At 39.1% G+C, this 25282-nt stretch overlaps 1 protein-coding gene across 3 annotated transcripts in view; it reads right to left on the bottom strand.

The window, feature by feature from the left end:
• The window catches only part of STK32B (serine/threonine kinase 32B), a 173618-nt gene that overhangs the window by 62884 nt on the left and 85452 nt on the right, over positions 1–25282 (bottom strand). For all 3 annotated transcript variants that reach the window (XM_068943393.1, XM_068943396.1, XM_009686241.2), the window contains exon 4: positions 16232–16405. In XM_068943393.1, coding sequence (XP_068799494.1) covers positions 16232–16405 — 174 coding nt within the window. The remainder of the gene's footprint in view (positions 1–16231; positions 16406–25282) is intronic.

The following is a 25282-nucleotide window of genomic DNA, read 5'->3' as shown; positions in this document are numbered from 1 at the left end:
TCATACGACGTTAATCAGAATCCTATCACCCAGCTGAAAATCACACTTCAGTGGTTTTTTCTTTCTGTGTAGCAACCTGCTTGATCAACAAGACCATTTTCTGGTGCATATGCAAGATACAATTGCTGTAATAACTATTACAAGATAAGTGAAGAAGCTTTTACTAATTAAGGAATTCTAATACGCTGGCTTTATAGTTCCCTCTCTGAGAAACCTAACTCTTCCTACGTACCTATAAAGAGAGCAGGGATGCCAAGCGCAAGCCTGTGGATTATGATATCTAGCTGTACAGAAGCAAGTTACTGTGATGCTGAGCATTGTGATACCTATGGTTCCTTCTTGCAGAACTGGTTTTTAGTGTTAATTTTTATGCCATGAACAGATGCTCATGAAGAACTTGAATTTTCTTAGCACTTGTAATAGCCAATTTTATATAGCTCTGAAAACATAGGTGGTAAGGAAGGCTCCAAAACATGCTTATTTACAAATACTTCAACTGGAACAATTTTGCTATTTTCCAATTATATCTTCTTTGGAAAAATAAAATTATGAAAATATTTTCAATTCCCTACTTGTAACAATAGGTGGCAGTAATGATATCTACATTTGTTTGTATGGAGAGTGGTCTTTGGAAACGCTATTTATCAATTTTGCTTTAGCGAAATAGATGTAATAGATATTTTTATCCCACGTTGAAGAAAATGGCTATTTTAAATACAGTAGTCCTATACTGACCCTTTCACACTTCTGGGTATATGTAGACAGATAATAGTCATATTTGGCTAGATTTAGTTCCTGAATTTATGTGCTATATAGATTCTAGATTAAAACAAAAATACCAACACAGAATATGTCACTGGATTGTGCTGCCTAAAGATCCAATATGATTTTACCAAAGAGTTAATTATATTCTGTAACTGCAGGAAAAATAGAAGAAGATTTTAATGTACTATAAACTCCCCTATTGCTAAGACTTTCTAATGATAGGAAGATTTGTTCAAAGGACAAAGTGAATCAGTACTTTGCTTCCTATATACTGCACTGTGTAGTGCCTCAGAGACCAAGGCCAGAAAGCGTCACTGTGGCCATATAAATTGAGATTTTACATAACAAAAACCATAGTTTGCTATCCAGAATTCCTGTTGTGAACACAGAGGTTCTCTTCCAAGTAAACATTATCTGGTACAATAACTTGCAGACAATCTAGACGTGTGTTTCATCTTGCTTGAAGGACCCAAAGCAATGAGAAATTTTCCACTTCCTTTGCTAGAATTGCATTCTAGTGCCAACACTGGACATCACTCAGGACTAGAGCACCAGGACTGCAGGGTAGTTCTGAGGGGGACCTTGGAAAAGCTATCTGGTTACAGACAATGCCAAACATCACCATATTTCAATCTATTTTTTAGAAAAATATGATACTAATAACAGAACAAATAAACTTTCTTTTCAGTTGAATGCTCAGCTTTAGTGTATACGTAGGAGTCACGCGGAATCACCACGTGGCAGAAAAATGTTGATAACCTTGCAGATGATGGCTTAATCTTTTCTGTGTTGTACCCTAAGTATTGCTGAAACATCCCATTTACACAAGTACAAGGGTCATACTCCGATGCATGAATCAGCTTTTGAGTATAGATGACATCTCCAATAACCACAGGAAGCTCACAACTCATTAGACACAGGCTAGAGTTTGTCTTCGGAAAGCGTTGTCTGATCCAGCAGAAGAATAGGTAGATTGTGATAGCGATGCTTCCTTCATCAGAGGAACCATGTGAGAACTTCTGACCAGGAGTATGGGGGAGAACATGCACTGCATGTGCTCTGCCATCAATTGCATAAATATCACTCTCCTTCTAGTAAAAGAGATAAGCCCTCTTCCAATACAGGCAGAAATTCCTGTGTGAGAATAAATGAGAGCAGGAATTGATGGCATTTGTCCTCCGCCTAAAGATAAATCGTGAGGAGCACAAAATTACTGACAGGCATGCTTTGCTTTATCAGTTGTAAAAAAGCTTAACATGGAAAGTGTAGTGTTTTACAGTCACTAAAATTCATATAGCTGTTCCAGCATTTTCACAGTATGAAATATGGAATAGATCCATTCAGATTTATGAGATCACCAAGAGTTTGCTCAGCTTATCAGACAAGCTCAGAAAGAAAATACAAAGAGTTCCAAACACATGTGTGCTTAAGAGACTACTCCTGAATCAGCCACTGCTTGCAGTGTAGAATTGCTGTGAAATATCTCTAAAATTTGGCTGAAAAGCCCTATCAATTTCTATATACGGAAGTCCGTTAAAATAGCACAATAATAATAATAATACATAAAGAAAACAGGTTAAATAGTGTATATCAAAGTGTAATACATACTACTATATTCAGTACAGTCAAAATGGCTGGCAGTTAAAGTACAGTATGGCATGATGAGCTTCACATGCAGGTCAAGGAAGGTGGCAGCAACTTCCAAAGGTTGAAGGATTTCATTAAGCGCCTAGGTGGGAATCCCTTTGAAGTGGCACAGTGAAGATCTCCTTCAAACACATTTTCTGCTGATTCAAGCTTCAGCAGTGGGATCCAGCCAGGAGAGGGTCTACAGAGCGGCAGGTAGAATACAAACGTGCCAGGTAGCGATGCTATGCTGCTCTTTCAGATCTGAAACCCCAAATACTAGCGTGAATGTCAGACCCCCCAGTCACCTTCACCACTACCATCATTTCCTGCTGGGTCATACCCACAACACGGGAACCATAGTTACAAGTGTTTGGGCCTTTATTCCTCAAAATGACCACCTTAAACACAAGTAAGATACACCACAGAGAAGAGGCTGAATATGGTCCACAGCCAAGTGGACTTTGACATCCTGCATATGCTTCCCTTCTGGGTAGTTTTATAGTTTTGATATATGTATAGTGAGCTGCAATAGTACAGGTTTGGAGGTACAGAAACTATGTCTGAAAAGAAAATCACAGCTATTTGATTAAAAAACCTGATCTATTCCCTACCTGATCTGTCTGAAGCAGCTGGCAATTCTTCTTGTGAAATCCACCAGCAGATGGATTAATTCCACGTAACAGCGAGGCAAATATCTCATTTTATACTGCACTTTCTCCTGCCAACCAACCTTTAACACTTCAGACATCACTCTCCTGACACTTCTCTATTTTCAGCCTCACCTGTCCTGGGAAGGAAAATAATAAATTACTTCTAAGAATGATTATGAATGCTTTTAAGAAGGAAAATTTACTAAGAAACTCCCAGGGTAATAGGTATATGTATTCTTGGAGACTGCTGTTTAAGATAGATGAGGTCTGAGAGTATACAACACTTGATTCAAAACACAACTCATATTCCATGACTCCATCTTTTAAGACGACTTTCTATTCTAAGACAAGTAGATAACATATTGCTTGGAATTAAACAGCTACTTATTGCAGCTCCTCTTGAACCTGGATAAGGAGTGAAATATTTGGAACACTACTTGGGCCCACAAACTGTAGCAGTAGTTAGATCCTAGTTAAGATTACAAGACCAGAATATAGAACAAGTGAAAAAGTAGACTCTATGCAGAGAAACTGTTGTTGCAGTAACTACTAGTCCTGAAATTATTATAAGGATTATTCTTACTACTTATTCAATTGAAATTAGGAGTAGGATTTAGCTCAAAAGATGCTTAGATTAGGTTATTTAAGTGTGAATTAAGTGTCTGTATTCCTATTTATAGTCAATGGATGTCTAGCCAATACAGTCACTGGAGTGTGAAGAGCCAGTGAGATGACTAAATGTCTATTTTTAGATGAGCTGAATAGATTTTTAGATTCCACTGGGTGTATTAGCTAAGTATCCACCTGCTACAATGGGATTCTAGATAACCAACTCAAATATAGTCACCTATGTTTAGATCTTGGTGAACTGTGGAATATGTTTTTTAAAAAGATTAGAAAAAACTTGCAAGCTGCATGGAATTATGAAGACAACTGGGAATGTTCTTAAGTCAAATTATTGTAATGTGTTATCACAGATTCACAGGCAGGTTCTGCAGGAGTCACACTTCTGGTGCTCTTTGCCTAGTTCTTCTTAATTTTACACAATGAAGAATACAATCATTCACATGCAATAAATTGTGCCATAGCTAAAATAGATTGCATGCCTAAGAATTTTCTTAATTGGTAGCATTAAATAGAATATCCTCTTCATTTTTTGCAGGAAAGGCTCTGAATATCTGCATGACCTTCTGATAGGGTGGGTTTATGCCAGGGATGTTGGAGGAAGGAGCTGAGGTTCCTTACTCCCCACCAGGCATGTGGTCATCTCAAGCCCAGCCACTGCAGCATCCAGAGAGGACCTGGCGTTGCCACACAGAGCTCTTCTTAAACAGCTGGAGCCACCTTTCATCTTGAGGAGCAAAAATCTTATCTGATGGAATGAAAGTGGTGATTGAGTATTTCTTAGAAGGGAAGATGAGCAGGCTATGACTCAGCACCGTTGTTCTTCTCACTAATTAAATAGTAACTTTTGTGCAATGTATGTGTTAAAAAAATCTAGGTAACTTAGGTTTAATAATTCATTTTCTTAGCTTTAGGTCTCCTACACCATATTTTTTTAACACTATATCTTCTCTTCCAAAAATCATGCATTCAGTAATAATGATAGGATGGAAGACTGCTAGCTGGAAGTGGACATCCTTGCCTGCATGTTCATAGTTTTTAGTTTCAACTGTAAAGGTACTGTGGGAGTCAGGGAAATAAGCTAGTACTTTAATTAGTGTTGAACTCTGTGTACATGTGTAAGTGCATATGTCTGCGTGGGGTTCTGCCTGTAGAGTATTTCTATGTCTGTGAGTAGATTTGCAGACAAGAGTTGAAAGAGCACCATCAGGGGAAAATTCTGCAGTGTCTCAAATTTAACCAGCTCTGAGTCTCTGTAGATTTTGAAATCATAACTCTAGATAATTAATACATTTAATTAGCTTAAAAGCTTAGAAATGCAGCATTCTGGCAATAGATTTTCACCTCAGCACATCTTGCTAAGTGACTATATTGGTAATTGTTATTGATTATTAACAGTTAATCAGCTATCACTGATTGAATTGCATTCAAAACAGATGTCTGTTACTCCTTGAGGAAATCTGTTGATCATGTCTCTAAATTTTTTATAACAACTTCAGAGAGCAACACAGCAAATCTAGGACTGCATTTCTCCACATGAGCACCTCTTCCAGCAATACACAGGACAGACTATTTTTCATGCCAGTGCATTAACTCCTATCTACATGAAGAACTCCGGGAGAGGTTTTTCAAGGCTGGTGAATAAAGCTATTTGATCCTCACAATGTCCAAGAGAGATATTTTCAAAATCAGTCAGTCTAGCCTTAGCCCCCAACCCAACAGTCATAGGCTGGCACATACCCTCATTTCCCCTATTACTCTGCCCCCTTCATTTCATAGCACATCTCTCAACCTCTCCACTCCCTTCAGTCACTCCTGATTTTGAGTTTCAGGGACTGCTCCTTTCTCCTGGCAGATTTCCCACCAACCACGCTGCACACTCCCCAGTCCTCAACCTTCCTAGTGCTTCTCCAGTATTTTTTAACTCTGCACTTCATACAAGAGTCCCTTCAGCTTTTATCCATCCTCTGGAAATGCCTCAAAATTGTTGTCTTCTCCTTCCAAGCTGCTTCATCAACGCTCCCCTTATTCCTTCCCCAGTTATGCCCTCCACCAACAACTTCCCCAAACTCTCGAACAGGGAGTTACGTCCTTTTTCTTCTTGGTACTCTAGTCTTCACCTGTCTTAGCACCAATCTATTTTCCTCTTGCTAGTGGCTCCACAAACAGTAGCTTTTCAGTTGTCTGACAAATCAGCTGTTTTTACTGAAGCTCCCAATTGTGAGCTCATGGACTAAACGTTTAGAGCTGTAGCATAGGATTGTCTGACTAGTTTGTTTTCCTGACACTGTTAAAAAAAAAAAAAAAGATACTTTTTGTTCTGTTAATTTTCTTGTGGTGTTTTTTTTACCACTCATGACGTTTTTTATCATTCCAGTTCCACTGCAGATCATTTGACATTCAATGACAACACCTACAGAAAAAGATGAGATTTTAAGCCCTCTTAGTTTTTACTGAAAACTAAAAATGTTTGGGGGTCAGATAAAGCCAAAGAAAAATATGCTTTGAATCTTGAAATGCTTATGATCTAAACTAAATCTGCCAGTAGAATAAAAACAGCATCTGTATATAGGAAGAGGGCCCACAGTTTTATTGTAAGAAACTCATATTTATCATCTAAAGGACCTGTGCTGATTTAAACCCCCAAGTAGCCCACCACCACGAAAAAGTGCAAAATATGCAAAAAGGGAGACTATCACTGAAAGAAACCAGGAGACTATAACATGATCACACACAGAATACTCACTGTGAAAGTAAAAAAGAAATGATAAGAAGTTCAAGAAGCTGTTTCTATCTTCAGACTACAAAGCAACAACCTCTGCATTCTGCGTTCAAAACTGTCAGTTTCTTGCGTATAACGAGATCAACAAATAAATGAATTAAAAGTGGTAGCCAGTGGAGAGAGGTTATTTCCTATTCATGTTAGTCAGACTACAAGAATGACTTTGATCACAGTGTGATGAATGACTGAATTCACCAGCATCTAACCTAATGAACTTCAGTTCATTAAAAGTGCACTATCTACCTAATGCTGTTCCCCCCTTGAGGAAGTTCACATGTTCCCAAGACCCTGGTTTAGCAAGGTCCTTTCCCTCAGAACATACATAACCTTGCTGAGTGTAAGGGCACCATGACTGCTGAACTGCAGGCCTGCTTCGTCTCCTCTGCAGAAGGCATATGTCCCATGGGGTCAGCAGGAAATTCTCCCCAGAAATGAGGGTGCATTGTGTATGCATGTGTTGGAAGAAGATGAGATTCACCAGACTGTTCTACAGCATCAAACTTTGAGCTGCTGTGCTTTCTCCTCTGCAAAACCCATCTAAGGCAGTTGCGGGTAGAGGACATAGAAATGTTTGAAAGTAACCTTTAGGGAATGCCCCGATGAGCTCCAGATAGAAAAGAGAGAATAAATTCAAGAGGAAAAAAAAAAGAAAGCAACTTCAGCAGAACAAAACTCTCAGCAATCAGTGTCTTCTTAATTACAGTCCCTGCCTGCCAGATGAAATGTTTTGAAAGGTGAAACTCCCTCAGGTGATCAGTGTTGTAACTCCTACTCTTTCTCAGCCCTCCCATACCTTTGCTAGGTGAAAAATTGTACAACTCAGACCACTCGCACCTAGAATCTTTGTCCTGAAAGCTGTTCCATACATTTCTAATGGAGGAAGAAAGCTTAAATTGGCAATATCCTTTAATGAAATGTCTTCTACCATATTATGGACAAGATACTCAGTTCCTGAGACATAAAAAACTACTGCAGTCATAAAAAATAATGTAAATGTGTACTTTTTGCCTTAAGTCTTTGTTATTTGGCAATATATTAAAATGAAGCTTAAAATGTAAGGAAATCTCCAAGGCAGTGATGGAATACTCCTGTGTTGCTCATTCAAGCTGAAGAGGTGATGCAACCATTAAAGCAGAAACCGGAGAAGCAGGCACTTGTCCATCTACTGATACTGGTTTATAATCTGCTCAGTCTGAGGTTTACCACCGTCTTTTTTCATGTTCTTTCTTCCCATCTACCTACATTACCCAAAGATTTTAGATTTCTTCATTGAATGCAAACAAGAATGACTCAAGCACTTTGCATGCAAATCTGCAGCTTTAGTAGAGAGCATAACATCCCTGTGCACAGCTGTGATGAGCGACATCAGGTGAAATTTCCAGGGTGCTAATATCAAACATTTCAGAATATGTTTAGAATAACATTAATACCAACCTCTTCGGAGAAAGAATTGATGTAGTATCAGAAGGGTTTGGGGGTCTCATTCTCTCCCCTTCCATTCAGACCTCACTTCACTGCTAATTTGATTTTTCTGGTAAGAGGAGCCTTGGCTCATCGCAGCTGGAATGGGGAGGCTGGGGAAGTTGCACCATCCTAGCTCTGCGAGGGGAAGCATGCAATTAATACTGTGGATACTGCAATGTCTCTCTAGAATAAGGGCCTAATCCCTTGAATTATTTATTGAATGTTATCTAAAATTAATTATTAATACTTTTAATTATTATATTTAGAATTACAGCACCAATGTACTAGCAGTATGGAGGTCCTCACTAGAATACAGGAGCTGAGAAGAGATGCTGCACTAAAACCACTTTCAGCTTTAAAGTAACATCAAGAAATCTGTAAAAGATTTCTTCAAAAAAAAAGATGGTTCTGATAACACTCACACTGCATTGAGCAGGAAGATACTAGTATTATCCTAAAGCAGAAAACTAGCATAATGCAGATCAGATTTGTGGCTGAAAACCTGAGATAATCTTGAATCTAGAGCTGTGCTTCAATTCTGTCAGAATCTCTGACTTCAGAGTATGAATCTATGAAAGTGATTCATGATCAAAATTTTCATAGCAGGGTGGGGAAGAAAGGAAGGAAGGAGACCGTTATTTCATTATGCATCTATGGAATGGTAAACTGTGGAAATGAGGAACATGTGCAGTATTTTAATACATATCATATGTCCTGCAGGCTACCTGTAGAATGCTTCTCTTTGTAAAAGATAGATTAACGCAAAGGGATTATTAAAGAAAGTCAGAAGGAGAGAAAAAAGAATAACACAGACAAGGAAAGGCAGCTGTTGTAGATGGGGGTGCGCTCGGCAGAAGACAGAAGCAATTCATAGGCAAGTAGCCCTAGAAATATTGTAAAGGGCTTTGAGAAAGCCCTCAGGCAGACAGATAGAGATGAAACAAAACCAAAACACTGATAAACTCCCTGATTGGTGAATGGGAGATGCAGAGCTTGGAGTCAGTGAAGTGGTCTATAATTCACCATTGATACAATTCACTAATGGTATAATACCATTTGATGTATATCCAAATGAACGTTACAGGTTCCCTTTGAGCATAGTCCATAAAAAAGAGTGTACTGAGCTGAGGTATCATGCCAGATACTTGCTGTTATCTCCAGTTCTCTGGCTTGTGGTGTGACTATCACAGTTACTGCAGCAGCAAGCTTTATGGAAAAGTAGTAGCCTTTTGTTGCCTGTTTTCAAACCAAATTGTGCCTCATGGCATGACAGACGCTGAATTTGGTTGGGCCTCAGTTTCTCTACACACTTGGAAATGAAACTACTTCAGAATAAAAGGAGCATGGGATCAGTTCAGTAGGACTGATTTCTGCTGGTATAAAAGCTTTTTGATCCTGTTCATACCCATCTCTCAGCACTAATTACTAGTATTGGTTCTGCTCCTTCCAAGAGTTTCAGGTTCACAGGATGCTTAAGAATTATAAGGAAGGATGCAAAAGGTAGGCAGCCTTGAGTTGCCCTGAAAATCATGAGAGAATTCTCCTAGTTTGATCTCTTCTACTCATTCTGAGCATTGGTCTGAGGACCTTTCCTTCATCCTTGGCTGTGAATCACGTGAGGAGCTCATTCCATCTGCGGTCTACGGAAATGTTTAATTTGCTCCAAGACAGCCATGTTCTCCACTAGTAAGGAGTGCAGAGCTACAACTAGTAGGAGCAAGTCAGACATGTAGGGGACCACAGTGATGGTACTGTGATTTTAGAATTTTAGCCAAAGCAACTTGTTGTGTTAATTATTTTGGTTGCAGCTAAATGACAGCGTGGTGAGAAAAGATTCAGAAAGAACAGTTAAATAAATATGTAAAAAATTAAAACAGAATTCAGACAAAATTCTTTGGAATTATTTATAATTGAGTTTTAGAAGAGCTAGTAAGATCGACACTTAGCATCAATACATACCTTTTCCTCTTAGATGCATGTTGTACATTCATCTAGGACCAGATCTATGCCTTTTTGGGTATGTGATCATTTATACAGTTGCTGCCTGTTTCTAAAGAGAATTTTAAAGCAATAAAAAAACCTACTACAATAATAAAGCTTCAAATTTTGGCATCATTGCTTTAATTTTTAGTGAAGGAAACTTGTCCTCTAGAGCACAATCCATCACATAAAAATTTGGGATGGGATTATTTTCAGTTTTCTTGGGCCACTGGAAGTTTGTTATCTATTGTAAGCTAGTTGGCCAGGCTTGATCTACAGATCAGATTTTCCCTCTTCTATTACGTACACCTGCGATGACAGCCTCAATCATTTTGTGAAGTGCATCTCTTTCCAGTCTACAGGAACTCTCAGATTACTAACTTTGACTGGGCACCTGAGTTTTACATTATGTAGGGCTTGTGAGATGACATTTCCTTGGCTAAACAAAGTAGTTCAACAAGCATACTGTCACTATTTTGCAATAATGAGGTGAAGAAGCATGAAAGAAATCCTCCCTTCCCTGTTCTCCCATGCAGGGTTGAGCACCAACTGCATCTATTCACTTGCAAAATACCAGGAACAAAGCAATCTCATGTTGATGGCAACATGGATCTGTCCGTGATGAGGTCTGAAAGGGGTGAGGGCATGGCAGGATTTCTTCTGGTGCCCTTTCTCCTGGTATTTCTGCTGAGTGGAGAAGGGTGAGCACACTATACACACAATACAAGAACACATCAGTGCCAAAGGCAGGATTGGACCATCTGATGGGCATCGAGTGACTTAGAGGGTTCTCATGTCCCTTCCCTAATAGTAACCTATCATTAGTAACCTAGTCTGTGGATACTGCAGTCTCAGTGTGTTTTCAAAGCAACTTCATTTACTTGCAGTATGACATCTGATAAACGAAATAATTTCTCTTTTTACCTCTGCCAAACAAAAGTAAAAATAATTTGTTCTTGTAAGTAAAGAATTCCCTTCAAAAGTTGAAAGTCTTGTTCTCTAAATATGCATATCTTGTGATATCTAATTCTTTTTAAAGGATTCAACTGAAATTTAAATACCTTTTGTGCCTAGAATTTGTAAATCACTTTCTTTTTGATCAGTGCTGGTTCATAAGCATTCGGCAGGTTTTCTGTGCTTTGTGGCTTGTAAAGCTTTTCTTTTTTATCTGGTTTTGATACATATTCTAATTGGCTTCTCTTACACGACTTATTTCTCAGTTCCTGCAATATGTCCTTGGAAATAACGAGAGCTTGCACTTCTTTAAAGAACACAACAGAAAGAAATAGGAGAGACCTGGGGAGACAAATGAAGAAAATTCAGTGAACAGGCCCCTTAACCTGTCATGATCTTTAGGAGTACATATCAATAGTAGTTGCACTCTGGCTGCTTTTTGCCATTTCATCTACTCAAGATTCTTCTACATTTTCTCCTCATCTGCCCATGCATACCAGCAAGAAAATGAGTGTGAGCTGAAATGCATAAGGAACTCTGTCCTTTTAACACGTCCTGATAGATTTCAGGATGGCACTGTCCTGCCTGTGACATCTCTGAAAATCAATAAAGGGAGGAGGCTGTATTTTCAAATAATTCCCAAAGTTATTTGCTGCTGACATGCTAAATGAACAATTTCACGAGGGAATATTTTGAATAAGAGCTTGTTCTTTTGATGCATGGAATCATGAGTAAAACTATAAGGCCCACATTAAAGAGAGAGAGAGGATTTAATCATTTAGACATGTTATCTTATTTCACCAAACTGCTGGACGCCTTGAAAGGCTCAAAGGTTAGGAACAAACAGGAATCTTCAGCATAGCACAGAGTAGCAATGCTCAACTAAGAGTACATTTCATCTAGCTAGTAGCAGCAAGATACCCTTATTCTGCAATGGATCAGTTGGCAGAGCGAAACATAATACTCAGTTCATCACCATTTTCCATTAGTTGCTACTTACTGTGCACTGTTGCTGAATAGTTATTAAAAAGCAGATCTTGCAGGTATGTAAAATAGATTGGTGATTACACTAACCACAAATCCTAGATATACTGTGCTTCAACCAAAATTTTTATATGTATGTATGTATGTATATGTATGCACATATATAAAATGGTTTTGTATTAAACAAATAAACAAATATCGAAACAAAAAAAAAGCCCTGGGCATCCAGATAAACAGCAGGACACTAAAATGATGCTGGGCTGTTATTGTGATTTCCTTTCCAGACACCTGCCACATCCAGCCTTGTTCTGACCAAAGCCTGGCTTCTGATGAAGCCAAACGATGATGAAAAGTTGTAAGGACAATTCAGTTAACACTTGCCCCCTTAGAAAGAGAAAACGCGTTTCTGTTGGCACAGAGCGTGATGCTCGGAAGCGCCTTCAGGGCCACAGTCCCGGCGCTGCTCCAAGTTGCGGCTCAAGCTGCAAAAGACTCCTGGGAGATGCCACGTCTCCACTACGGCTAGAAGAAATAGCTGAATGAAATTGTGCAGCCTACTTTAGTGAGGAAGCAGGTGGTTTTATTAAAATGTATGAACAGCAACATTTGTGAAAGGAGGAGGCTGAATTGCTCATGTCTGAAATAAGTTTATTCAGCCTTTGATGGGAAAACTTTTATCAAATACATTATTCACTGGCATTATACAACCATTATACAACTGGGAAGAATATGTTTAGTCATACAGTCTTGAAATTTGATGTCAGCTAATATAGAATGTGAGATTTGATCCAACATTTGGGAATGAATTAGACCATGTGAATTATCAGAAGCCTTTCTGTGCATGCTGGATCCAAGAGTCTACAGGAAATACTGGTCAGGCAGCTTTTAAAGAATTACTTATTCTTTTGAAAAATGAGGATGAAATATTATTATAGTAGGACTGTGGGGAGATAGGGGCTTGTGATGTAATGCACTATTTAGAGATATCTCAAAACAGCTAATGTGTAAGTTAAGTGAAAAATTTGCCCAGAGTAGTCTTCAGATCATAGCTTGACAATGGTAGTTTCTTTTTTTTTTTCAGTATTTATAGTTCTAACTGAACACTGATGTAAAGGCAAACATTTGCAGGAGAGCTACAAGTGAGATTCAAAGAGCAGCATTCGTTCTTGTGCCTTAATAAATAAGATCACTATTGTAGGACTGTGCATGAAAAATATGGATTTATATATATGTGATTAACGAAAAATAATGATTTTCATAAGTACACTAGAACAGTAGTCCTTCTTACATTATATGCGGTTAAAGTTGTAAGGGAAGAACAGGGAAGAAACAGTGCATCTATTGCTGCAGTGACTGCCCCATTCAAAAATGCAAAGCTAGCTATAACAGCAAATTTTTTGCAGCACAAATGCTGATGGATAGTATGGCAAATCCAACAGCAGCTGGCTTAACACTGGTCTAGACACTTCTACATTCATTCATACATGCCTGACAATTCCTTGTCCCACCACTGCCAATTCCTTTTATAACAAATTCCTAGGGCAGCAGGTTAATCTTGAAAAAACAAGTCTGTCATGTCACTGGATGTGATAGTGACAGAAACCTGTACACAGTTCATACACATCTGTAAATACTGAGGAGGAGTTAAGTTTCTGACTCACACACCATATATTCAACTCTTTATAATACTGCAATTTGAAAATCCACCCACCCAGTTTGATGAATCATTCAACTATTCTTTCTTTGTAGCACAGACAAAATTTATTGGGTGGGGGGGGTCTCTCAATGGCTCAGTGATTCACTAACCTTTTTTTTTTTCCCCCTACCAATGCACTAATTTAAGAGTGAAAGCTCTAATACAGTTTTGTAGGTGAACTTGTGAACGCTGACTGGCAGGACCTTGGCACAAAGGTATTGCTGAGGTCTGCTACCATGAAGTGTAAATAGCAACCAATTCATTGGTGTCGTCTCTGACAAGGATGGTGTATTTGCAACAGTAAAGCAATGTCTATGTGTTTCTTCACTGTGCAACACTGCTGGCTTAGCTTCTTAGCCAATTTAAACCAGTATTGCACTTTTAATGTCAGTTGTGCTGCAGTGATTTACGGCACTTGAAGATCCACCCAGCAGAATTACATTTCAGTTCACAGCTGAGATGAGGCAGAAGGTGAAACGTACTGGGACTTTCCTGACTAAACAACATGCTCACTGGCGCTTGGATCATTTGGGCTTTTATGCTAATTGATGGGAAGGTGAGAGACAAAAGGCTCCTCATGCTACAGCTGGGTGGTTTGGGTGGTAAGCTGTGAGGAGGGAGAGCCATGTTCAGATCTCAGGTCTGCCCTGCTCTTCTAAAGCACAGCGCAGTCCTGAACCAGACCCTTTACATCCTAAACAAAAATCCTAACTAACCAGCAAGTGACACCACTACAGGCTCAGAAACAGGTATTTTAACACCCTTTTGGTTTTGTGAAAGCTTTCAGTGTGGAATGCAAATGAAAACCAAACCCCAGAATTTGCCACCAAATGGAGCCAGCAACTTCTGCTGGGTCTAGCTGCTCCTGGGACCCTGCAACTTTCACACTTACCTTGGGGCAAATCAACAACAATTTCTGAACTTAGCAGTGTTACTTCATACTACAACAAGCGCAAAAGAGAGAATCAAGTTGTTAGCATTCATGATCAAGTAACACAGAAAAGAGCAGAAGTTTCCTTCCATCTGGGTTCTGCTCAGTTTTCCAGTTGGACCATGACAACGCAGACACTGTCATGACAAATTGCAGCCACAAATGCTTGGATCCGGTCTTTCATTCTCACAAGACATTCTCCACCTTTCACAGACTTTTCTATGGAACCTAATTTAAGTTGCAGGCTTAGCAACAAGTAACAAAATGCAAGTTTTGATTAGAAATTGGATTCTCTTATGAATGTTTTGACAGCTTGTTTGCATAACACGTCTCATCGTTACGAATGAGGATCAGAAAAACTCTCATCGCTTTGTTTTTCACCAAGAACGTTCCTTAAGGTATAGAAACAAAGGTCAGATGAAATTTTCAGCTCATCTTTTAAAACAGTCACTGAGAAAGGAAAACATACCCAGAATACTGTACTGAATTGTACTGAGATAATTAGAGTATGCTGAGGATAGAAAATCGCAGAAAAGGCAATTTTCAAGGATAGAAAAATGCTTGCAACATTTGTGGGAGATTAACTGCAAGTAAAACAAATGTTACAGTGTTTACTTGAATTTTATCTGTGCAGTTTCAGTAATACAGGACAACCACCTGCCTCTGTACCTCAGATTGGACAGATTTCTTACCAACCCCTCCTTCTTCGGAGAATCAAACCATACTTTTTATTGGCTTTTTACTGCAAAATCACGAGGCAGCTCTGCTAGGCAGATAGGATGACAACTCTCAATTAAATTAAATTAAGGAATTTATTTACATTGGTCACTCACAGATCTGTGACTCAGATTAGTTCATTTTGGCCTCTGAAATTTACACCCAGCTTTAGTGACTCACAAAGCTAGTTCTTTGCCTATTCAGATCACTGTAAATCAAGGAGAAATACAGCCTAAAAAGGAGAAATTCAGCCTAAAAATAATAAAATAGAGCAGAATCAAGCCCATCATTTTATTATTCCACAGTTACTGTGCTAAAATCACAAGGCAATTCACTCTCCTGCCTCAATTAAATACAGAATTGTTTAAGGAAAACATATAGACCCTGATGCTTCAGTTTTTTTTTTTTTTTGGACGCATACTCTGATTACTTTAAATTCTTGAAAAGCAGTAAAAATAGAAGATTGTTGTACTCTAAGAAACGCACAAAGACTACGCCACCTATTGCTGGTCCAATTTATTTCTGTCCATTTCTCTCATTTCCCCACCTCTTCTCCTCCTTTTGACCTTCAAGCAAGTTCAGGAAGCTAACAAATTATTCTTCATTCTTAGCCTTTGGTTTTGTGACCTTTTCCTGACATTGCGGTATCAAGTTGTTGTACTGAATTATACCATTTGTATGTTCAGGAAGGCTGGGACACTGGAGAATTAAAAATAAATTAAAAGCAGCCAGGAAGCTGTTACTTGTTGTATTTAGTGTTTAAAAACCATACTTGACAGTATGATATAAAAAGAAAATAAAAGATAGTATGAGAAGGATATGCATAGAAATGGGGCTACTGAAAGGCTGACAGAAGAGCAAATACTTTAAAAAACCCACAGCTTTTCAGAGCCAAATTTTACCTTTGGATATGTTTGTGCAACAATGAAAAGTTTTTAAATGGGTGTACAGGTTTTGAATAAAGAAAACTATGTAATCAATCAATCAGATGCAAAATAAAATTCCTCTGCTCTGCCAAAAGCAAGCAGTCCATGCCTCAAATAAAATTCACTCACCTGTGAATGATGTGGTATCGCTGTAAATAATCCAGGGAAAGTGCCAGCTCACAAATGTACAGCTTAACAGTGCCTTCGTTAAAGTGGACGCTCTGCTGCAGGTGGTAACGCAAATCTCCTCCAAGCAGGAGATCAACCACCATGAACATGTCCTCTTCATCTTGAAAAGAATACCTAGAAGGAAGAGTCACAGCTGAGGTGCCAGGGTCAAAGGAATGGCCACCGCTATGCCCTTGGGTGTCTCTCAGAGGTAGATTTGTTCATGGTAAGACCCTAATTCGCTCAGAGGTAACACACTGATTCCTCCACTGCTGTATGCAGTACTTGAAGCCTGCGGTCCCTGCCTGTGGCCAAACTTTATTTGGTTGTGGTGGGACTTTTTGCACATTCAAGGCAAGCACAGCTTGAACTGCTGGTGTACTGCTATCTTGATTTCTGTGATTGTAGATTAATACCTGAATGTTGATGAAATAGTGGTTAAAATACCTTTTAGGTGTATGGGTTTTTAGATAACTGTATACTCATTCAATTGGCAAAAACAGCCTTTTAAATAGCAGCAATAAAAATAAGGCCAGTGAAACACACTTAGTTTTCACACACAAATAACTGTAGCTCCCCTACCTATGAAAAGTATCGTGGCAGGATGCGAACCTTATGTCCTGGGGGTATATTCCAAATTCAGTAAATGTACATGATGTTCTCTTACTCCATATTCTCTACAACTTGCAGTGTAGCTCCAAATTCAAAAAAAAAAAAAACTGTAATTGTACTGCCCAACATTACATATTTTTTCAGTGTACGATTTATATCTTATAAAGTGATAGAGTCTTTATGGTTATTGACTGAATTCTTCTGGATCCTTTCCCAGAACTGCAAGTTGAATACTCTGAGGGCCAAATTCTGATCTGATTTAAATCCTGTAAATCCAAAGGTATAGACAGCCAATGTATAGGGTATATAGTGCTTGGGCAAGCAGAAATTTCCATATGTTTCTACTTACCTTGGATATGCTGCCATTGCTCTCTTTTCTTCTGATCCGAGTAAACTGACAGAAACACTCTGGTTTTCATTTCTGAATGCTGACTTTCTAAGGTACAGTATTTTCAAAATCCCAAATGGAGAGTTGTGAATACCTTATTTCTAATATGAAATCACTCTTGTTTGGGAAATAGTTTTAGAATTCATTTTAACTTGAAGTTATATTATCTTATATCAGTTGTGGGCATGAACTGCAGAGAGGTGATTCACAATGATAATGCCCCTTCTGTCACCTTTTACCCCATGAGGTGTCTAACAGATGTTGGCTACAGTTTTATACAGTTGTCCTTTGAATTGTAAAATATATGCTAAAGAAATGAAAAAGAGCGGGTTCTCGGAAAATCTATACCAAAAAAAGGCAGAAAAGTCTATATTAGATAATTTTAATTGGTGGCTACATACGGTTTCACTTTTATTCCCAGGTTTGCACTTTCTGAAACGAGGCACTGCTTAGGGGCTGTCACAGATGGTTCGTTTTGAATTTAAATGCTTTCTATTCTTTCAGCGTACAGTTCTGAGAAGCAAGTGTCTCTACGTACTCTGATCTTCTGTTGCATTTCTGTATGCCTGCCAAATGCCAGGAGGGGAAAGCCATTTTATTTGCATTAAGCTTACTTCTCAATAAGTCAAAACTCTGAAGCAAAATAGTAAAGTAGGTGGCACACAGTTTCTACTCACCTCCAGAGACTCAGAATTTCATAATGCAAGAAGAGAGGCTTCAATTATATTCAAATTACTTTGAATATTCTGCATTGATGAGCCTGGAGCACTCTCAAAAGGAGGCTTAAATACGTAGTTGATGTTTAAGACTTGTTTCTTTTTTGACACTGCTGTATTTTTAAATGGAGAAGTTGCGGCTATGAACACATGTAACTGGAGATATTATTTCTTCCTTCAGTTACCGCTTGAATAAAATAGATTTTGTCTGGTTCTTTTCTGTATTAAAAAAAATCTGAAATCAAAAGTTACAGATTGAAAACTCTGTGCTCAAATGTATAAGTGAAATATTGTGTCTAGTCTGGGACTAAAGAGCTCTCACAGTGTCTAGAATCATGCGATCACATGTCAGTAGAAATGGTTTTGACGCAACTCTGGTCTCGAGAAGAAAAATGTCTTGAGTCATTTCTTTAATGATTCAGCCATTATGAGGGAAAGGGTGAAGGCAGGGTAAAGAGTGACTGCCGTGAACTTGGTTTTAGATTCAACAACTACTCTTGTTCCTGAAGAAATGATGAATGTGTTTCAAAGCATATTCATAAGTGTTCAGTCCAGATAAAAGAGCCATCAGAACCATCCAAAAATAAATATGAAACCTTGGCCCCACCCAGGCTGGAAACAGATTTTCATTCCAAACATGAGACACTGCTGACGCATTCTGATTTCCTGTGCAGTGTGAGCAGGGGGAATGGTGGCACTTTATTATTTCCCAAGCAACCTTTCGGTGTGTCTGTGAATGGTTAACAATTTAAAAGAGAGAACAAAACGTTAAAACGGAAAGAGCTGGTACTCCGTCCCATTGCATTATGTCAGAAAATACCAATATGTGAATAGTCTTAGGGCACGTCTATAGAGTCAGGTGCAGAGGGTTGCATGCTATTGCTGCTCACATACTGTGAGAACATAAGAACAACCACCCTGGGTCAGACTAGAGATTTGTGTAACGTGAGAGTCACCAGAGAGCAGATGCTCAGGGATGAGTAAAGAGCAGTACGGCGATGCATAACAGTTTCCCCCAGCACTCAGTCAAACTCCATCCCTTCACAGCTCCGGGACTTTGTGGGACTTTTTTAGCCTCTCCAGGAATCCAGGTTGGGAGGGCGAGAGGTAGGTTTTGTCCTGGGACCTGTCAGACCTGTTAGTGAATGACTGGCCTCCTGCTACAACATCAGACAAACATACTAACCTAAGTGCAATCCTTACAAACACAGCTACAAGGCTTCTAGCAGAGACTCTACCTCTGGAACAACATAATTGGAATCCAAACAGACAAAAAAGAACAAATGAAGCCTGCAGAGATACAAAAGTATGCCTAATGTTTGCATTCACCAGTCTTTCTGCATCTGTCACAATCTGTAAATGGAGAACAGGCCAACTTTATTTAGACATTAAAGCTAGAATGATCTCTTGCAGAGCTTTGTATACTCTCTTCAACTTTCTCCTCTCTCACCTGGAGACAAATTTTTCTTTGTCAATTATGTTGATGCAAATCTGTAGTAACTCTGCTGATCCTATCGCACGTGTTGTGTATTTATAGAGGTTTAGCTGAGCACGAGCTGTATATGCCCATTTAAGAAGAACAGGTACTGTGGGTGGATATGTTCAATATACAGAACGGACATTTTCGCCCCTGCTGAATTATATCGCACCTCACACACAGCATCGAACTAATCGTATGCATGGCATTGTCCATGCATTGTTGATCCAGTAGGCTCAATCCTGCATAGATGGCATTTCTCTGACTACCAGGTTCAGATCATGATGAGATAAAAGGTGCTGCAGACAAGAGATTTTCTGCAGGGTAAATGAGATTGTTCCACTGAAGCCCCTACGCCTGCCACCTAGAGGAGGGCTGGGACATGCCAGGTAGCGGAAGGCCTCTGGTGGCCACTCCACTGAGTAGCTCCTGCAGCTACCAATTTTTAAACTACTGAGCAGGAGTCCCCCTGGGTCCTGCTGCAAAGCTGGGGACTGACCGCTGTTATTCCTGCGCTGCACAGAGGAACAACAGAACTCGGTGCACCAACTCCGGTGGGTTTCGTTTGTCACTATCACCACCAGTTTGGTTCTCTGTCTCTCTCCATCATACAAATCCAATATTCTTTCTTTACACAAGAAACAAAGTGTTCTCTTTTAGCTTCTCTCTTTTCAATATTTCAAGAAATAAGTGGTTTGATTTATTGGTCTAAAATTTGAAATTGACAGAAAGTGCAGTATTGGCCCCCTGAAAAATGAATCTTTGAAAATATTGCTGCAGGTTGCAGAGGGTGAGGAGGGGCTCATGGCAAATCAGCCAAGCGGAGATCAGCTTTTCGAGTAAGCACTGTAATTTTACTTTTGTAAGCTTCTTATCTCCTCAAAGGCAAATGACATACAAAAGGGTTGATGGATTCTGAAGTAAAATCAGAGGTTGTTTTGGATTTTTATGTTAACCAGGTAGCTGAAAAATACCTTACCGAATGAATTATGGCCTTGTGACTAATATTGAATACCATATTACTAAGTTACTGTAAAGCCACAGTTTTAATCCTCACAAAAATGAGAGCATGAATGGCTTATAGTTAATTATTTTCTTTGGATTCAGATTTTTTTTTTCTTCAGAAAAGTAGTGTCATGAAGCATTCATAGGGAAACAATTCTAATTATAGTACTAGTCTCCGCTTTCTCTTGCTTAAAGAGAAGTTTTAATACATTAGAATCAGCTTTCTTCAAATTAAGATAAAATAATAATGCCTCTAGCAGCAACAAATTGGATTTTTGATTATTTTCAGGCTGGAAGATAAATTACGACTGAACAAACTCCTCCATGGAAACAAATCAAAACAAAGCACTTTCTGAATGAGTTATGTTTGTTTTCATATTTATATCTCTCTTTTATAATATCTATATTTTTGTATTTATATCATATTTATATTTATTATTTGTCTCTCTGTCTCTTTATATAAACAGTTACAGAGGAATTATTAAGATCATTTTTCCCCTTTATATTCCAACATCTTTGTTAACTAGGGTTATTTTTCGTTCCAATGGTGTCAGATTAGGCACCTGCTATCCAGCATTCTTGTTTCATACGTACTACCTGCAGAAAAGGACATTGTGATGGATATTTTATGTATAACTTTAATTAAAGAGTAAAAACACATTATAAAGACTTTGTTATTAAACCCAAACCAAACTTTATAAATTTGAGGTAATCAGTTAAGGCAAGAAATGCAGTGTTCAAGACATGCAACTAATCGCAGCTCTGCTCTGTAGTGAGTATGAGAAATGATTAAATCTTGGTAGCTCCTAATTAGAAATTTAAAGCAAGATCTTTTCCTAGTTTTCCCCTGGTAGTACTACAGGGAGGAGGTAGGCTTTTTTTTAGCAAGGCAAAGCCCCACTGGAAAAGTAGATAGAGCACACCAGAGACTGAAGTTCACTTTACAGATATTCAGTGTCACCAGAGCAGTGCAAAGCAGGGAACTGTAGCAGTACATTGGTTCCTAACTTTTTGCAGTTAAAATAAGGAACCCAAAGGGTTTAGGAAGGACTAGCCTTATGTCTCAGTGCTTTATGAGTCCCTTCTGTGAGCCCTGCTCAGTACTGCTGCAGAGCTACTCAAAACTGGCCTGAATTAGCAATGCCTTGGGGAACCTTCCAAACACAGACACATCTCAGCAGAAAAAGCTTCTCTTTAACTCGCATAATCCCATTCAGCTCATCCAAGAGGGGGCAGGCAGTTAATGGTGTAACCCACGTTAACTGGTCAAACTGGTCTCTTTCAGAGAAGTCATGGGGCTATATCTGGACTGACTAGTTTCTCCTTTCATACCGATTGTTCAAAAGTAGATTTTAAATTTCCTGTAGGAGTGCCAATGCCAGAGCCCTTACCCCAAATCAGGGTTTTCATGGCTTCCAGGTCTCTGAGCTAGGAATCTCCTGCTAATGTTTCCAAGGATTGCCAGATCTTGCAGCATCTTTATTGTACTGCAAAATTTCCAGAAGTACCAGACTACCAATGCTACGGTAATTTCTTAGGAAACTATGCCAGTAAGCTGTGGATTCCAAATTCTGGGAATCCTTTTTGGAAGGTAAAATGAAACCAAAGGCTCTAAGACCTTTATTGAGTGGCAACCTTTTGAACAATGACCTGCTTTCTGTGAGAAAACTCACCACAGCTGATTCTGCTTAGCTTTCCTATTGATGAAACAGCAATTTTCACCAGCAAAGTTGCTACTGACCTACTCTGTTTTTACATTATGGCTAGTTCTAAACAACGCCTAATATAAAGGAGTCATCTTGCTACCTTCCCGAACAACAGAAACCAATGCTGCACACGTATTTGGCTAATAAAGATGCACAGTAAACGTCATGACTGTTCTGAGACAAGACCCGGGCTCTGCTTTTCGGTTTCTGCAGAACCCTTAAGGCTTGCACAAAATAGCCACACATAGAAACCGCTTATAAGAATAGCCTGAATTGAAGCTTTAAAATACTCTGAGAATTTCTGTTGCAGCAAAGGTAGTAAGAAACATGCTGCAAACTCATTAGCATAGTATATATTCATATAACTAATACCAATTCATATTAGCTCCAAACCAGGCAGGGGCTGTCAATTAGAAGCATTTTAGTATTCATCTACACATGGAAGAAGTGAGTTTTTCCTCTTCCAGGAAGATGAGAAGAAGCCAGAAACCCTCTCTGACATGAAAAACAACTGCTTCTCATTCCCTTCTGCACAGCCACAGCATTTGGCTCTGCTCATCCCAGGCGGTAAGCAGGCAGCAAAGAATAGTAAGATAGAAAGATAGAAGAGCAAAATGGAAAGCAAATAAGCACTGTTTACTCTTTTACTATACACTATGTCTTTGCTTAATGAAATTATCCTCATTACTGCATTTTTACACACATAAACTACAGGTTATTGATAAATGCTGTATTGAGTGTTGGAGATCTTTGTGAGTCCCGATCACCTGAGATGATTCACTCCAGAGCTTCTTCTCTTTCACTCGTTCATCTGACTCTAATCATTCATACCTTGCTCTCTCTAAAGATAGTATCTTTCTTTCTGCCTCTGATTTTGGATGTGCTAGCTAAGCATGAGGATCATTTGAGATGTGGGTAATGGTAATAGCTGTGGATATTTTGCTTATCTTTAATCCTGGTATTTTTTACAGTATGGTAGAGAAACCATGTGACCAAAATATTGGTAGTCATCTCCTGATTTAGAAATAGTTTTTACTATTTAGACTACAGTTTGCAGTTCCTCTAGATCATAGGTGAAGAACTTAGAGCCCGGGTTTTATACGGACCACAATCAAGTGATATATTTTTTACATTATTATTGAATACTGTCCACTGACTGTTAACACAAAATCATAGAATAATTTAAGCTGAAAGGGCTCTCTGGAGGTCACCAAGTGCAACCTCTTGCTCAAAGCAGGGCTAATTTCAAAGTTTGATAAGGTTGCCCGGGGCCTCGGAAAGGTTTTGAAAATCTCCTAGGACATAAATTCCACAGCCTCTCCAAGCTATCTGTTCTAGCCAATCATTGAGTTTTGGGGGGATTTCTTGCTTAAATCTAATTGGGATTTCCCCTGCTGCACCATGCCACGGTTGTCTCTTTTCCTTTCACTGTATCTCAAGGAGTTTTTCTCTGTCTGTATATATTGCCAGCCTTATGCCACCCTCTTTGGGAGTGGAAGACTACAATTAGACTACTCACCCTTTCTTGCTCTTCTCCAAGCTAAAGAAACCCTCAACTGCCCCTTGAACATCATGTGCTCCAGACACCTAACCATCTTAGAGGTTCCCTGCTGGACTCCCCTCCATTTGTTGATCTCTGGTAGTGGAAGACCTCAAACTGGACACACTGCTCCAGGTTGGACTCACAGCATCAGCTAGAGGGGAATAATTACTTTCCTCGACTTACTAGCTATGATCTTGCTATTGCAGCTTGGTAAGCACAACACAGGTTTCCCAAAGAACACAGGGACAGGTAGAGTCAGAAGAGCCCAGTAGCTTCATGTCTCAGCTTTGCTCTCTAACCCAGGAACAAAGCTGCTTCTCTAAAACTTAATCTTGTAGACAAGGGCCAGATGATCTCACACCATGAAAGATCAATGCAGCAGAGGGTGCAGAAGGAGTCACTGCATGATGGTTCCATGTTGCAGGGATCTTGTTTGGCATTGGCCAAACAGGTTCTGTTTCCTGCATCCCACTAAAAGCAACAGAGGCAGAGCTCTGACACATCCACCCTCCTGCTTTGACCGTCATGTATTCACCCCATAAACTGCTCTGCAGGAGCTTAGTGGGAGTATCAATTCCAGCTTTGCAGTTGATCAGGAACTTGGTTTTATATCATATGGAGAAAGAGGAGTGCATGAATGGAACCGGATAATCCATTTCATGAAATATTTGCATTAGTGAGTGCTGATGACCAAGAAGCATGGTTTCCAGTTTGAGAGGGTACCTGGCAAAACTACCTGCTAGCCATTTTGAAGAGATCTGATAGGGATGCCCAAGGCAGAAAATCACTCTACAGCATTTTTGAGGTAATAAGTGACATTTGCTGTACCCCTCACAAACGTTTGTTTGGAATCTGGAAAGTTTCAGACAAATAAGCAGAAGGTCTGTTGCACTATGAATGATTGAAAGCAGACAGCTAGCAAGTGGTCACACTGTTAACTATCGTTACTACTCTGACAACTTTTTTATGCCCATAGAATAATAGTGATCAATTTTTTGGAGTCATCCATCTAAAAGTACTTTCTGATCATTTATTTTTCAAGAGAAAATTAATTACTCTTCTGGATCAGTTGCTTATGTACTCGCAGGCATGAGGGCACAGTGTCATGATAAAGTCTGTTTTTTCTTAAATACTGTTAGGCCAATAACAAAATAGAACTTGCAAATGAATGCAAAACAGGCTCATGTCTCAGTCTATGTCTGTTGGACTCAATATTGTCAAAACTCATTTTATTTTTTCTGCTGTCACAAAGAGCATGGCAGCTTTCACTAAGTTCAGTTAATTTTCAGTAAGCTTCAATTTTCATCAACCTTTTTTCCCCAAGGATTTCATTTTCCATACATATTTTGTTGAGAGGATTAAGGAAAAGTCTCCACTATCTCCTGTTCTATATATAGTCTTCTTTATAATAGGTACGTGACAATTACACATGAGAACCCTATTCTGCTTGAGTGAATAATAGCATATAGAGAAGGCACTTGGGATCTGCTGATATTCCCAGCTGAACTCAGACTCTAAAATCCACTCAGCTATGTCGGAGATGTGTTGTGACTGGCTATATTCAT

This window comes from Struthio camelus, chromosome 4 (assembly GCF_040807025.1).
Source record: "Struthio camelus isolate bStrCam1 chromosome 4, bStrCam1.hap1, whole genome shotgun sequence".
NCBI lineage: Eukaryota > Metazoa > Chordata > Aves > Struthioniformes > Struthionidae > Struthio > Struthio camelus.
Note: the sequence above shows the minus strand (reverse complement) of the source record. Positions and strands in the feature narration are given on the sequence as shown.